The following is a 14934-nucleotide window of genomic DNA, read 5'->3' as shown; positions in this document are numbered from 1 at the left end:
GCTGTATATACTTCATGTTTTTAGACATTTACACCATATTTTAATTTCATCTTTAAAAAAAAAAAAAAGAAAAAAAAAAAGTTTTAAAACTTAAACCTATATCCAGATATCACAACTAAACCTGAGAGGATCATTTTTATCATGCAAAGCTTTTTTCTTTTTTTTCTTTTTTTTTGTTGGATCCACAGTTGCATAAAGACATTTATCTTAAAGGCATCCACTTCACATATCAAATAATAACTAGAACATATTATTTTCAAAAGAAATCTGCAGGGTTTGTTTCATACACCATCTACACCCTAGAGTTAATTTAACTCCTTGGATAATATTCTTGGTCATTCAAGCTTTATACTGAACTATCTGATTGCAAATGCATTAAAGGCCTTTTTTTTTTTTAATGTCCAGCCAATTCAATCTATGCAAAAGAGGCTGCAGTGCATCTATAAAACACTAATGTCAAGCCATATCTAATTGATCCACGCCTTGGTATTTTATTTTAATTCTTTGGGACCGTACATTTATTTTCACTACACATTTCTACTGGGACTCCACACTGAAATTTCTTTTTGTTTTGCTTGTCTTTCAAATTTACCTCACCTTGCACGTTGATTAATTCAAGTTCATATGATGCTGAAAAAAGGAAGTGTGTATTTATAATGGTTAACAGTTTTCGTAGGGTACGCCGACGCCTTCACAGGAGTTTTGCTGTTTGGATGCTGACTTGATTGGGCTCTCGCTTTCTAAACAAAACAAAACAAGTTTAAACACAGCTAACATGAAAATCTTTTGAATGCAACCCCTCCGAGCCTAATCCGAAACTACACTGTAGAACTGACGTGGCTAACAAGCTAACGGATGTTTGTAGTTGTGGTAATGTTATCGCAGTTGCATCTTTATAAATGATTTTTTTTGTGTCTTTTGCTTTCAAACCCCAAAATGTTTCCACACTCTACTTTCAGATGGTTTTGTGTCATAAATGGCTGGTTTCTTCCTTCCTTGTGTCACTTCAGTCAGTGTGAGTCAAAGGATAATAGTGGGATCACTGTGAATGCTAAAACATGGTGTCACAGTAGTAGTCAGCAGCTAACATTAGCCACTGTGAGATACTGGTCATACCAGACCAAGTAAGGCTTGTAGAAGCGAATCCCCTGAGTGCGCTGAACTGAGTGAGGATGTGTTTTTATTGCTTAAGAATTCGACTTCAGCATGTGTTGATTCTTTCATAGGGTTTAACTGAGAAAACAATGACTGATGAGGTCAAAGTGACACGGCCTGTTGTCTTTGCCTTGTATCCTGTGATTTAAGGATTGTGACAGATCATTACAGACCAAATATTTATGTTTTTTTTTCCCCCATGTTGAAATGATAGTTTGAATTTCTAATAAAAAGTGACAGCCCCAGAACTCCAGGGATCTTTTGAGTCTCAAATTAAAGTCTCAAAGTCAAAAGTTTAAACTTCAAAGCATCAAGACTGCTGAGAGGACCAGTGAGCCTCTGTTGCATTGTGGGTTCTGTAGTGTTACCTTGCCCTGTGTGGGGGGGGGTCTTGTTGTTAATTTCTGCACTCCTTGGCTGCCACATCTTGTGGGAACAGCAGTGAACGGGAAAAGGTGATGAGTCCTCTTGTTAGCAGACAGACAGTCTGTTTGCTGACCAACAGCATGAGGATGAGGGAGTAAGGAGAGACGAGCTGCTGAATGATGGGCTTGTTTGTCTGCTTTGGCTGGAGCCCAGGAGAGTGCAGGCCTCTTTTGTCCGTGATTGACTAGGCCACTGTTACTGGAAACATCCCAGGCTCTTTGTTCTGCTTTCAGCACTTTCTCTCTGTTTTTTTTTTTTTTCTTTTTTTACATCCACTTGAAAAGTCAACGCTTTAACTGCAGTCGAAACCAGTGGCTGTCACTTAAATCAACCATTTAAAATTAAAAGCTGCAGCTCATTGCTTTTTATTGTATGTCAACTATCGCCTTCTTACCACCTGCCTCCTGCCTCCATCCTCTCTCCTTCCATCCATCCATCCATCCATCCTCGTTTTAACTCGCCCCACTCTTTTGGCTGATGTGCTCTGCAGTCATAGAAAAGTTGCTGAGAGCGATGGCAGAGAGGAGTGAGCCCTCCCTCCGCTCTGCTGCCATCTGTCGTCAGGATTATCTGCTTGTCCACTCAGCAGTTCACAGGCAGGGCCAGTTGGGATTAGTAGGGCTAGGTGGGCATTATCTATTAAAACGGTGCATGTCTCTCATTCAGTCTGCTGCCTTCAGATACATACATCTCTGTTTTCACCTGCCATGACCTCATCCTCCACCAAATACTAAATACTCTGTAAAAAAAAAATGACATTTACGGCTTTATTTTCAGGCCGACCGGTGTGGTACTAAATAGACTCGTGGCTGATATTTAGGATTATTTAAACTAGTATTATTTTACTGTTTCCCACAGAATTTCCTTCTTGTTTTATCTTGGGTGGAAAAGCCTTTTTATGACACAAAACCTTTTGAGGTGTAGCAGCCTGTCATGACAGAAAATACCCCCTCTTGACTTTAACTAGAATTTCTTTCTTTCTTTTTTTTTTGGCTTTCAAAAGGTCAGTTTAAACTCATGGACTCTTATTTTGACAGGTCCATTTTACAGTTATGGAGAATGAAATCTGAAGTTCAGTGAGCTGGACCTTTTTAATATTTTAATAGCAGTCCCCAGGCATAGCTTTGAAATCATGGAATTTATATAGAAAATATGACATTTCACTCTTTTTCAATAACATTTTCCCTTTTTTTTTTATCATCAAAATTATTTTATTTAAGAAGTTTATGCTTTCTTTTCAAACAAACTTTAATCCTCACTTGCATGTTTTTAAGGATATGTGCAAAATTAAAATAATATTTCTATATCTGGAAAATTATTCTCAAATTGACTGATGTTGACTGGCAAAAAGAAAAAAAAAATGATATCGAATAAATTAATGGGAGATTAACCGAAGGTTTTCTCCATTGACCTGACGACGGTGTTTAGTCCTTGTAAGTTTCAAAGCTGCTGGATCACGAGCCACTGCCACATAAAATTACGTTGCACATAAACAGCGTCTGATCCTAAAATCGGAGGATCGAACGAATCATAAACGCTTCATGGCACGCAGAGTACACATATCTTAACAGGTATAGTCTTTGTCACTCAATAGATTCTTAATATAGAAAGTCTTAAGTTCCACCTCTTTGCTCAGGGTTTGATGAAGTTTGATAAAGTTGTTGACATATGTGTGTATAGAGGTTTATTGTAAGATGATGAACTGTGAGACAGACTAAAGATGATCACATCTAGAATGATATGCTGATTCTTTATTATGTGTTTTTTTTTCTTTTCTTTTTTTAAGATTATTTTTCCTTATAGATTTTTCTTCTATTTATGCTTTCTGACACGGCTTGTGATACTTCAACTCCCGAGAGTTGGTAAACCAAAGACTGTCAGGCACTTTAGTTGATCATAGTGACTATAGTGATATATGACGAGAGATCCATTTGATTTTCAGTAGTTTAGACATGCTGTAGATGATTTGTCTTAATAGCTAAGTGACCCGCTTCTCGCTTACAAACACAACTACCCTCCAGTCTTATCCTCTTTTGTTTGGATCCCGGAGAGCGACCAACACGGTGGGGTTGTGATGGATGTTTCCTCTGAGCACGTATTGGAGCAAACACACACTAATCAGGGGTTTAGTCCATTCTACACTAACGTGCAACCTATACATACACTGCATTTAAACATACTGTATGGGGTAGTGACATTTTACTGAATCTACATAATGATTTTATTTTACATATGATTCCTGTTCCTTAGCTTTGTATGAAGGATCTAATTTAATCGTGTGCCACCTGTTGAATGAGAACATGGACACCACAATTAACCCGAGCACAACACTAGCTCTGTTGCACCACGCTAACGCTGTTTAGCATGTGCCTACACTATGTTGAGCAATAGTCTGCCTCTTGCTAACATTGTTTTGACTGAGAGTTCACTCCATGCTAACACCTTGGCACATAGTGCTAGAGAGTGCATATAGACTACATGCTAATTCTTAAACTTTTCAGTGACAGCAAGCACCAAGCTAACATTTAATATATGTGTGAGTGGTGGTTTAAAGCCAGCACCTTATCACACACTATGTTAAAGTGATGGTAAGCCCCATGCTAACATGTTAGCATGGGCCTACACAACATTGAGACCAGTAGTGTTAAAATAACTGTGGTTTTATGTTCATATTCTAAGCTAAATGGGCATCAGCTGGTAAAATTTTAGCATTAAAAAAAAAGAAAGAAAAAAAGAGAGTAGTTTGTTAGCTTTCATTAAGTTCAGCTCCCATTTTTAGGTTTTGACAGCTCTCCTGTGTGAAGGGCAGATGGGAGACGTTCGATGCCAACACCTTGGCAGAAAAGCAGATTGCAGAAACTTTCTTTGAGAAGACGCTGTATAAATGTTGCAGGGCAGAGTGTGGCTTGTTGTTGTAGCCAATAATGCTGCAGTGTGAAAATGTAAATCTCCATTTTGGTACAAAACACTACTTGTATTACATTTTTTGTCTAAAAATGCATGAGACTTGGCTCCATCTCATCTGAGGGGAGATGGTGTACATCTTTAAGAGGTGCTGCAAATAGCACAATTATCAATAACCATGGAAACTGCAGTGGCTAATTTTGGTGTCTATTTTCCCATCATTTACAGGGCAAGCTGACAAAGGCACATGTTTTGTCATTTTTACATCCACAAATAACAAACCAGTACGCTGAGCAGTACGACAGTAACGCACATTTCTGTCATGTTTGGGAGTAACTGGATTGTTGAGATGTGAATGGTGATGATAACAGTGTGTTGGGGTGGGGTGGTGGTGGGGGGGGGTCTCTTCTGTCACGTGACACTTATTGTATAATTTTGCTGCTTTGAATCGTCACATATCCCTGCAGGGTTGGTCCTTCGTCTCTGGGCATAGAGATAGAACGGTGAAAAGGAATTGCGGTCTAATGCCGTGTTCATGTCATGTTGGATGGAAAGCATCTTACACCGGGATCAGACGACATGATATCAGCGTGATTACAGCCTCTGGAACCAAAATGACACTTAAACTGTTGTCAGGTTTTCTTCTGACGTGACGCGAACGCGGCATTAGACTGATGAAATGCACGTAAACTCGACTGAAGCGCTGCAGAAACTGTGTTGCTGGCACTGATTTTGATCTGTGGACAGTGAACCAAATTTGGTTTCCAGTGCCTTGTGAAAAATCTATTTGTGATACCCGCAAATCTCAGTATGAAAGAGCTAAGCTGGCAGGCAGTGTTTACAGGTTGTGGCTGTATTTATCGCGTTTATTGTCGTCGTCATCGTCACCATCATCATCATCATCAACATCATCATCATCATCATGTCTTTGAGGAAAACTACACTTTCAGTCATTTTGGTGTTCACGGCAATGATGGAGAAAAGTCTCATTGTTTGTTTTTAAAAATCTTATTGTTCATACTTTAACTGGGGGAAAAATATTTAAAACAGATTGCTATGCATTTACTGCTAGAAAGAGAATAAAGTGTCATTTAATTCTGTTGAAATTAAAGCCTTTTACATTAATATGTTGTCGTATTTCACATTTTGTAGCATTTTAATCTATATTTTCCGATTATCGAGCAAATCCCATAATGTTGTTTTTCTATGCATCATATGAGGATGAAACCCTTTAAAGCATAGACGTACCGTAGTCTTGAATATGTTTGCTGTGTCTCTGTTGTTTTAGACCTTTCATCTGTCAAGTTTGGTGGATGTTATGTTTCAGAGATTTGGATTTTAACGTTGACCTGCTGTTCATAATAGTCACCTTTTTTTTGCGACGGGCGTGTAACTGACTTAAATGCAGCACCTTCACAACCTTTAACACTTCCTGCCCCACATTATTTTTGATAGCATTCTAATTTTTCATACATATATATCAGATTTGATGCATCTGTCCTTTTTTTTTTGTAGTGTGACCTTTTTTTTTTGTTTTTGAGGAACTTTCCTATCTGAAAAGAGAAATTTTTTTTTTGACATAACACAAAACTATTGATGTAAGAGGAGTTATGTACTGTAGCTGCAACTTGTGAATTCAGAGCACCCCTTTAAAATTCAATAAATTTGATTTGATAGACTGTTTTGAACAAGCCTCTGTTTTGTTTTCCTTGTTAAGTCTGCATGCATTTTAGTCAGGTCTTATTTTTTCATTTGGTAAAGATGGGTACAGTAACATACAAGAGCACATTTTGCATACATTTCCCCTGATCAATCAGATTCAAAGAAGCTTTTATTAATATGACTGTAGTCAGATACAGCATTAGGAAATGTGTGTATTTGTTTTGTTGCTGAGGAATTTGAGTTAAATTTACATAAAGAAACTTGCAGAGAAAGCAGCCTGAGACCACTGCTACTGCTAAATAAAAAATATCTACATTTTCTCCTCACATGCTTTGCAGTTCCTCTCTTTTATTCACTGTGTGCATTTGTTCAGTGTGTACGTGTAGTTATGGTTCCTGCAGGGCTTCATTCAGTTGTAATGTGAAGTCATGGCCACACAGAGGCGCTGCTGGCTCAAGCTGACTGAAACTGAGCCGTGATCTTCTACACACACAGACTTTGACAGTGGTATGTTTGTCTACTGCTCTTTCCAAAAACACAAATGTTCCAAGTGTAAAATGAATTATGATGCTAAAATCTGTGGATAGAATAAACCAGACCGTGCTCTTTTATCATGTTTCAGAGCATTTTATTTCTTTACATGTAACATTTTGCCTAAATAATAACATAAAAAACTTAACTTTAACCTACACAACACAAAATGTAACTGTAAGGAGATTTATTAATTGTTTATTCATGTATTCATAACTAAAACTGATGAATGAGAATATAGTAAAACACAAGACAAATCCTGCACACAACGCCTGAAATGTCTTTACGTCTGCTTACAACTTTATTAGCGATGTATCACAACTATAGTGGCAAACATTAGGTTGGAAGAAAGAAATGCACTACAATTATTGTTTGGTGTGATAATAAACCAGTGATGTTTAACATTCTGACTCAGGCACATTACTAGAGATATTGATAGATACCTAACATTAACCTGTAACTAATTACTAGTGTGTTCATCAGTTCTCTTTGAATGTGACGTGTTGCATGAACATCTAAGATCTTCAGATTTTTAGCTGGTACAAACTTAATTATGTAGTTTTCCCCTCTGGTTGTGTGTAGGTTCTCAAAATCAGAGCCTTGTCTTTAATCTAGAAAAACTTGCCTTTTCTTAGACTGGGGTAAATTTAAATATTCGCGCTGAGCTTTGTTGGTGATCTCTTATTTAAGTTCCTCTCAGAATGAGATTACTCTTCACATCACATCATTGACCCCCAGGAAACTGCAGTCACCTTCTCTGCTGTCACTTCATACAGATTTACCAGCAGCAAAGAGACAAAACCATTTGAATAATCCTGGCTCCTCCTCCCCATTTGATCTTTTCACGCCCCCCTTTACATCCCAAAATACAGGCGAACCTGTTGCTCCCAAGCATGGGAGACACAGATAGCTTCGACAACACACTGGGGAAGGGGCAGCAGGGGTAAACGTCGAGGAAACACATCGTGGATGCACTACCAGAGAGGACGTCTGCCACCTCCACCGGATCCCTTGGAAAGGTTAGTTTGATCATCCCTCAGCTCCTGCACGCACCGAGAACCTGATCTGCCCGTGCAGTACGTAATCTCTTTTCCCGAGATGACACTGTGCATGAGTTTTCCATGACTTATAAATAACAACCGCTCTTGCTTTGACCAGATGAGAGGAGAGAGTAAGAGAATACGCATGTTGAGAGAAGTCCTCCATGGAGCTCGATTGGACTTCAGTGTGCTGCTGCCGAGGAACGCTGCACCCCTGGTCGTCCTTTGAAAACCATTTGCATCTTCAACTTGGAAAACTGGCATGGAACACCACAGATACCTCTGAATTATTTTAGCTGGAAGGAGTAGAGTAGAAAAATAATTTGGTCAAGAACTCAAAGATAGATTTAAAGGAGGTGAACCAGAGAACGAAGTGAAGAGGTGAAAGACAAGACAAGTAGAAAGGTTTTGGTTTCTGATCTCCACGCCGACCACCCCGTCCACTCATTTGACTTGAAACGCAGAGGTGGTGAGGGTCGCTAAAAAAGCCATGGATACAGCTACAGAGGGTGTTCAGGAGGAAATGGTAAGTGAGGCTCTTGTTCAGTTCAATACCACCTTGCAAGCTGCTATAAGGGAGGTACACGTGGACGTAAGTGCTTTCAAGCAGCGCATAGAGCAGAGGATCGAGGAGGTGTGCATCTCCAACGGACCCTTGGCCGAGGCGGTGACCAGGCTGCAGGAGGAGAACCTGCAGCTCAGGGCAAAGCTGGAGGCCCTCAGCCTTCTGGTGGAGGGTCTTGCCGGGGTAAAAGTGGGGAAGAGTCCCGCTCAAGTGACGGGGAAGAACAGGGAGGAAAGTATAGAGAATGGACACGTACAGATACAGTCCAAGATCCAGGAAGACAAGACGGGTTTGCTCAACTCTGGAGGATCAGAGGAATTCCTGTCAAGCCAGTCCACATCCACAATCTCTGAATCATGTGGGTCAAGTGGAGGATCAAGCCACGCTGCTGCTGCTGTTGCTGCTGCTGCTCCATGGAGAGCAAAGAGACATGCTGAGATTAACGTGAGTATTCTTGTTGTTGTGTTTTCTGCAGATCATACAGTCTACGGAATAAAATGCGGATGGGTGAACAAGATGCACAGGGTGTAGTAAAGCTGGTCAACGGGAGAATTAGTAATTTATATACACCAGGTCTTAGCTCACCTCTAACTCCCCTCCACTGACAGATCCCTGAGTTTGAAGGCTTATCGGAGGCTAAAACACTGCACAGTGGTGTATACTACTGTGACTTTACAACCCTGTAAACATAGCACAGTGACAATCCATCACAAAACTTGTGAGATACATAATACAAATTACATAAAGCACTACAATTTAATATACCAGGAATGTAACGTACCCATGCATGGCTGGTGCGTTGCGTTAGCCCTCTGCACCCTTGTTACATTAACACAGTGGCCCTCATTGAAATGAATGTGCTACTGTGCTAATGTCTGTTTAAACACAGCCAGTGTTACAGTACACCACCACGCCAAGGACCCTGAGCAACTATGTCATTAAGTTTTGAGGGACGTACTTTTCTATGTGTAAGCGTTTGGCTCGTAACAGGCACACCTGACCCCATACATCATCCTCTCCAAGGTTCATTGCTTTCAGCCTTGTGAACTCACACTTAGCATGCGCCTTGTGTCCCTATCAGCTGCTCAAACAATGTGGGAATGCCCTGAATATCGATATAGATCGCAGCATCATCCATCCGGAAACCACCCTGTTCGCTGGAACACGTTAGTACATTCTTTAACCTAAATGGCACGACTACATACGTGTATGTCCCTGCGAGGAAAGCTGCTATTTTCTGTGCATGCAAAAAGTAACCTTTCAAAAGATCAGACATGCTTATGAACTAAGCCCACCTGATCTATAAAAACCTCTGTGCGAGAGGGTGGATAAGAATCAGGATTTGAATCTGTCAGGGAGGATCCCAACTAGAATCAGAGGAATCTGAGCCGTGTGGTATGTTTGTCTAATATATATTTAACCTCTGACATCACACATTTATCTGGGGAGCAGCGGTATAAGCAGCGCCTTATAGGCTCCGCATCACTTGCCATTAATATAATTAGATATTATATTTTCATTTGGAGACCAATAATAATCATCTAGTATTATTAACCTTGAAAATTATACAATTACCATTATATATCCTTACATTAGTGAATTTAGAAACTACCCCACCGACACAAACATGCATATTTGCACACTTAACGCTCGTCCCTACCCCCCATCACATCCCTCTTCTGCTCATGACCCGCTGTTAGAACAGCAGGTCCTCCAAAGGGCACATGTATTTTTGGGTCTGTGATTTGGGACTGAGCTGCAGCTCTTTACCAACTTCAGCTTTTTCTTCCTCACCTTTAAAACACCACTGTTCGCACACACGAATGGAGATGGGGATAGTCACAAGGAATGCAGGTCTAAATGATCAATTCATAATCAATAAATTCAGTGCTTGGACTTTGTAACTGAGCTCAAGAGCTCACAGCCAGGGATGTAGTAGACGGCCTGGAGAACAAGGTCAGTCTACTACTCCACATTCTTCTGACAGTGTGGACAGCGCACAAATTGTTTTTCCTTTTTATGACGTAACTCACACTCGAACTCTGAAGACAGGTATATAAATAAATCTCCAATCGCTCAGGAATGTTGTTTCCCAGCCAATCCAGCTCTCAAATCTCCTAATGGAAAGTTGAATTGCATCTACATCCCTGTCAATAATACCCCCGACTCACACCCTGAGAGGGGCAACCAGCTGTCCTCGTAACACACACTGCTGACATTCCTCTCTGCTGAAATCACCTGGTCCCCCCTCCCACCACTCTGACGTAAAACTCTTCAACCCCCCCCGCCCCCCCAGTACTAAGATAGCCCCCCTGTTTCATCAGTTAATACTATACTCCATCATTTTCAAATTTGACATCATCCTATTGAGGTCAACTATGTCACCACAGCTGGCAATAGCAGGCCTCACTCCGTCACGCACGAACACGTCATGCAGTGAGTGAAAAAGCAGGTAAAATTGGAATTAATGAATCAATGTCTTTGAGGAAGGATTGTCCAAAAACTGAGAAACATTATCACTATTTGAACCATTGCCAGCGCCAAGTGCCTTAAGATCTAGTAACACTAATGTCCACAAGATCCAGCTCCAGGAAAATCTTAGTAAACAGCTGAAGTCTTACTCCATTTAACCATATAACCACATGTTAGCAAACATTTACATATTTACGCATACAGCAGACATAAAGCAGCATTAGCATTTATTTGGAGTTGTGTTTTTGTGTCCAAAACACGCTCTCCATCTTGTTCTTTTTTGGTCTCCTATCAGGTTCCTTATCTGCTAAATTCTCCGCTGTGTTCACCAGCTAGTCGCTAACTTTGTCTGTCTCGCCATTTGGTACTGGACAGGAAGCGCTCAGTGGGTTCTGAGCTTGATGAGAGCAGCAACACTAGACTTTACAGTAAAGTTTAGGCGTTGCGACAATAACAAGGAGCTGAAAGATGATGAAAGATGCTAAAAGATGCTAAAATGCTCTGTAGATCTAAAGGGAAGCTGCAGATCTACAAAGCCATTTGATTCATTGCTAATATGAAAATATGGTTTAGTGCAGCTTTAAAGAGACACACCCAGTGTTCTTGCTTTTTTTATTTACATACAATAAATTCATGTAATGAGATTTTCAAATATGAGAAATAATGGGAAAGTGTTTCTTTGTGACTTTAACAGTCAGAATAATTTCTCATTGGTGATTTACTGTAATGTGTTTGTGTGTTTGTCAGTATGTTTGCATGTTTCTAAGCAGCCGAAGTGACATGGAGGTAAACTCGGCCAGGAGTTGAAGAGATTAACAGGGTGAGACTGTGATATCCCACAGCAGCTCCTGTGGAGCTCACAGATCACTGTGGTGCTAATCTCCCTCCTGACGATGAGTTGACGGACTGGCTGCAATGGCTTTATTGTGAGGCTGCCAGACCACTGCGTGTCTCTGGAAAGCAAAAGGCTGAGGGGGGGATGGGGGGTGGAAGAAGGGGCAAACACAGGCCAAAGCTTCGGGCTGATATACTTAGGCACTGTTTGAACCGCCCGGGCTAACTCTCTGATTTCCAAAGCATCCATTTGGGGCTATATCGGGACGTAAGAAGAGCGGAGCGGAAACTCTTGCAAAGGGGCTGATTGCAAAATCTAAAATAGCCTCTCAGTGGGAACATGGGTTTGTTGGCCACAGCTGACATTAAATGAGAAGCTTTCAGCTGTTGACAGCTGAGAATCACAAATGCAGAGAAGTTAGCGCGCACACACACACACACACACACACACACACACACACACAGATTTAACACGAATGATAACAATGAAAAAAAATATTTTTAGCTCCACAGCATGCAGCAGTCTGAAAGACAGAAGGAGTCTCTTTGTTTGTTGTGAGCTGAATATTGTTGGAGACCAAACAAAAACAAAAACCTAGTAAGTGATTTTCTGAAGGCAAATGTACAAACAGACAGTCAGCTGCACGTGTTGCATAACTCATTTACCCTCCTGGGGTAAAGGCTAACGAAGGAACTGTGATCCTTTACACGTTCAGTTTTACTATTCTTTTTTAAAACTAACACATTATGGGTAGATTACACCCCCACCCACCCTCTCCCACTTTCACTTTAAATTTGCATCACCCACCACCATGTTCAAGGTTATGCCATTACCAAGACAGCCAAATGAAGCAAAGCTGATGTGCTGGTCACGTCTGAATGCCCCCATCAAACTGAGCCCTGCCTGATTCAGACTCCAAATTAGAAGAGGTTACATACTGAATTTTTAGACGGTGAATTTCACTTGTTTTTTTTTTTCTACTCTGACATGAATCCAAGGGGCAGTTAGGGAAGAATTTGTTCTGAATTATGCATTTTTACCACTTTAAAAAAAGTCGGTACAGCAGAGGAGTAATGGTGTCTTATTGTAAAAGCACTTAAATAATCATTAAAGCTCTTCAATTAATGAACATCTGTAAAATCTGCAAAACTAAACTCTTTAAAAAGAAAGTGTCAAGCCAGAAAACACAGTGCCAGTCCTCCATTAACGTGGTCTATTATTTCAATGCTGTGAGTGACCGTACCAGATTGTGGATGACCTAGTTTCATTCATGAAAAGACACTGTCGACCTAAAATAACAGAAGTGCACGTTTTGAACCTCTTGTCTTCACTGAGCAGGGCACTGATGCAAAAGGAGAGAAAAATGTCGCCACGGCCGCAGAGGAGAACGGCAAGCAAGGTGGGCAGACCATCTGAAAAAGGTTTCAACACCGGTGACCCGACGAGCCGATCTCACCTTTGGTTATGTTTTCACAGAAGGTTCATCCGTGGACTCTGATGCAGCCCAAAGTGCCGAAGCTGCTCCCCAGTCCCACCAGGCTCTCACCGCCGTCACAAAGCCGAGCCCAGAGTCTCCCGTCGTAACGAACTCTCCTCAGTCTACAGTGGAAACACCCAAAAAGCCCGGTCAGCTGATTGCCGTTCACATATAACACACTTCACTTTACACGGAAAACATATTTGTTGGATGGATTCACTGTAAGAGAAATAAATAATATTTAAGTTTATACAAAGTGCTTTAAAAAGTATTCAGTAAGGTGTAAAAGTCTCTAAATGAAACTGTCCATAATATTCCAGGATGAATAAAGATTAAATAAGATCCACAATATAGTTTTGGGGAAGTTGAAAATCGATTCTGAAAGGCCAGTGTTGATCAGTTCAGTCATGTTGTCCATCGTCATGGACACCAGGGTGTAGAGTCACAGTCAGTAGTGGTTGGTCCATATCATATAATATCAATAATACAACTCTAATTTATCAAAGGGTTACATTAAAGCTGTACAGCTATAACAAGCTTTACAGTTCAAATTATTTTAGTATCTATACACATTAAAATAGTTTTTACCTTCAGTGATTTGTGAAGTTGTTGAACAGTGATGTCTAGAAACCTATAGAACTTAATCCAACTTTTCTCTTCCAGACCAGGAAGATTCAGGTCTTCTGACCAAACCTCATCTTCCCCTCACTGCGATGACGAAAGCCAGCTCCGAAGCTCCGTCTGTTCCTGCCGCCTCAGTGCTCAAAGCTACAAAAGAAACTCCCGCGAAATCAGCGGAGTCTTCTGCTAAACGTGGTGAGTGGGAGATGCAATCTCTGCTGTGTAATCAATACATCTCACCATTTATTTGATACCAGTGAATCTGCTTTGCCAGTGTAACCAAATTCAATTCTCAAAATGTTAATTTCTCCTTAATGCAGCCGTTTTCTGTTACGTGTCTCCCCAGTGTCGGGAACTCTCCGAGGATGGAGATGCATAATCACACATTAATGGACACATTAACTGAGTGCTTTTAACCATCCATTCCACTTTGACTTCATTTTTTATTCAGATTCTCCCTTTTTCAGATGCTGACGAACCCCTGCCCCATCTTCCTGTCACTGCCATGACAACCAAAGCCAGTCCTGAGGGTCTGCTTACCACCAAATCTGCTCCGTCTCCAGCTTTAGTCCCTAAAGCAGCCGGCCATCCTGCAGCAGAGGCTCCCGCAGGGGAAGCAGGGGAATATTCTTTCACAAGAGGTCAGTTTACGGGTTCTTGTGAACAGACACTGCAGATTATTGAGATGCGTTCTTGGGATTTGACATCTGCAACTCCTCTGAAAACATATTTTTATTTTTTTATGTTTCTGTCTGCGTAGTAATAAACAGTCTAATTTAGATAATGAAGCTCCTACCCATTGTTCTTATTACCATAACACATGAGCAATGATGCTTATCACCCCAGCAACCACCTAGCGACACTTTCGGGATCACTTATCAACTCATTAGTAACGCCCTGTTACCGCTCAACCATAGCAACCATGCTAGTCATAATCTAGTAATGCGCTAGCAACTATACTAAACATTCAAACAGTAACTTAGCAACATCCTGGGAACAACCAACCCGAGGGCCCTACATCCCAGTCAACATCCACTCTGGATCCTGTAACAACCGCCTAGCAACACTATGTCAACCAAGTGGAACAGGACGCACCCTGGCAAACGTCTAAAGACCACCTAGTAATACTACAGCAATGACCTATGAAACCCTGGCACAGAGACTGTTGGGGGCCCTACCAATCACTGTGGAGCACCCGAGCACCCAACCACTTTAAAATGATTATAGTCATATATATATGTATTAT

At 40.9% G+C, this 14934-nt stretch overlaps 1 protein-coding gene across 2 annotated transcripts in view; it reads left to right on the top strand.

Annotated features, from left to right (window-relative positions):
• LOC111233076 (smoothelin-like protein 2) overlaps positions 1-14934 on the top strand; it is a 40353-nt gene that overhangs the window by 23002 nt on the left and 2417 nt on the right. Inside the window, exons 1-6 of one of the 2 annotated variants that reach the window (XM_022760821.1) lie at positions 7588-7697; positions 7837-8727; positions 12929-12989; positions 13067-13216; positions 13731-13883; positions 14156-14329. In XM_022760821.1, coding sequence (XP_022616542.1) covers positions 8209-8727; positions 12929-12989; positions 13067-13216; positions 13731-13883; positions 14156-14329 — 1057 coding nt within the window. In that variant the 5' untranslated portion in view covers positions 7588-7697; positions 7837-8208. Of the gene's footprint in view, positions 1-7587; positions 7698-7836; positions 8728-12928; positions 12990-13066; positions 13217-13730; positions 13884-14155; positions 14330-14934 lie in introns of those variants that run through there. The other variant, XM_022760822.1, reaches the window with a different exon arrangement.

Source organism: Seriola dumerili, unplaced genomic scaffold (genome assembly GCF_002260705.1).
Source record: "Seriola dumerili isolate Sdu_G_001 unplaced genomic scaffold, Sdu_1.0 BDQW01000367.1, whole genome shotgun sequence".
NCBI classification, from domain to species: domain Eukaryota; kingdom Metazoa; phylum Chordata; class Actinopteri; order Carangiformes; family Carangidae; genus Seriola; species Seriola dumerili.
The sequence above is the reverse complement of the archived record's forward strand: the minus strand, read 5'-3'. Positions and strand labels throughout refer to the sequence as shown.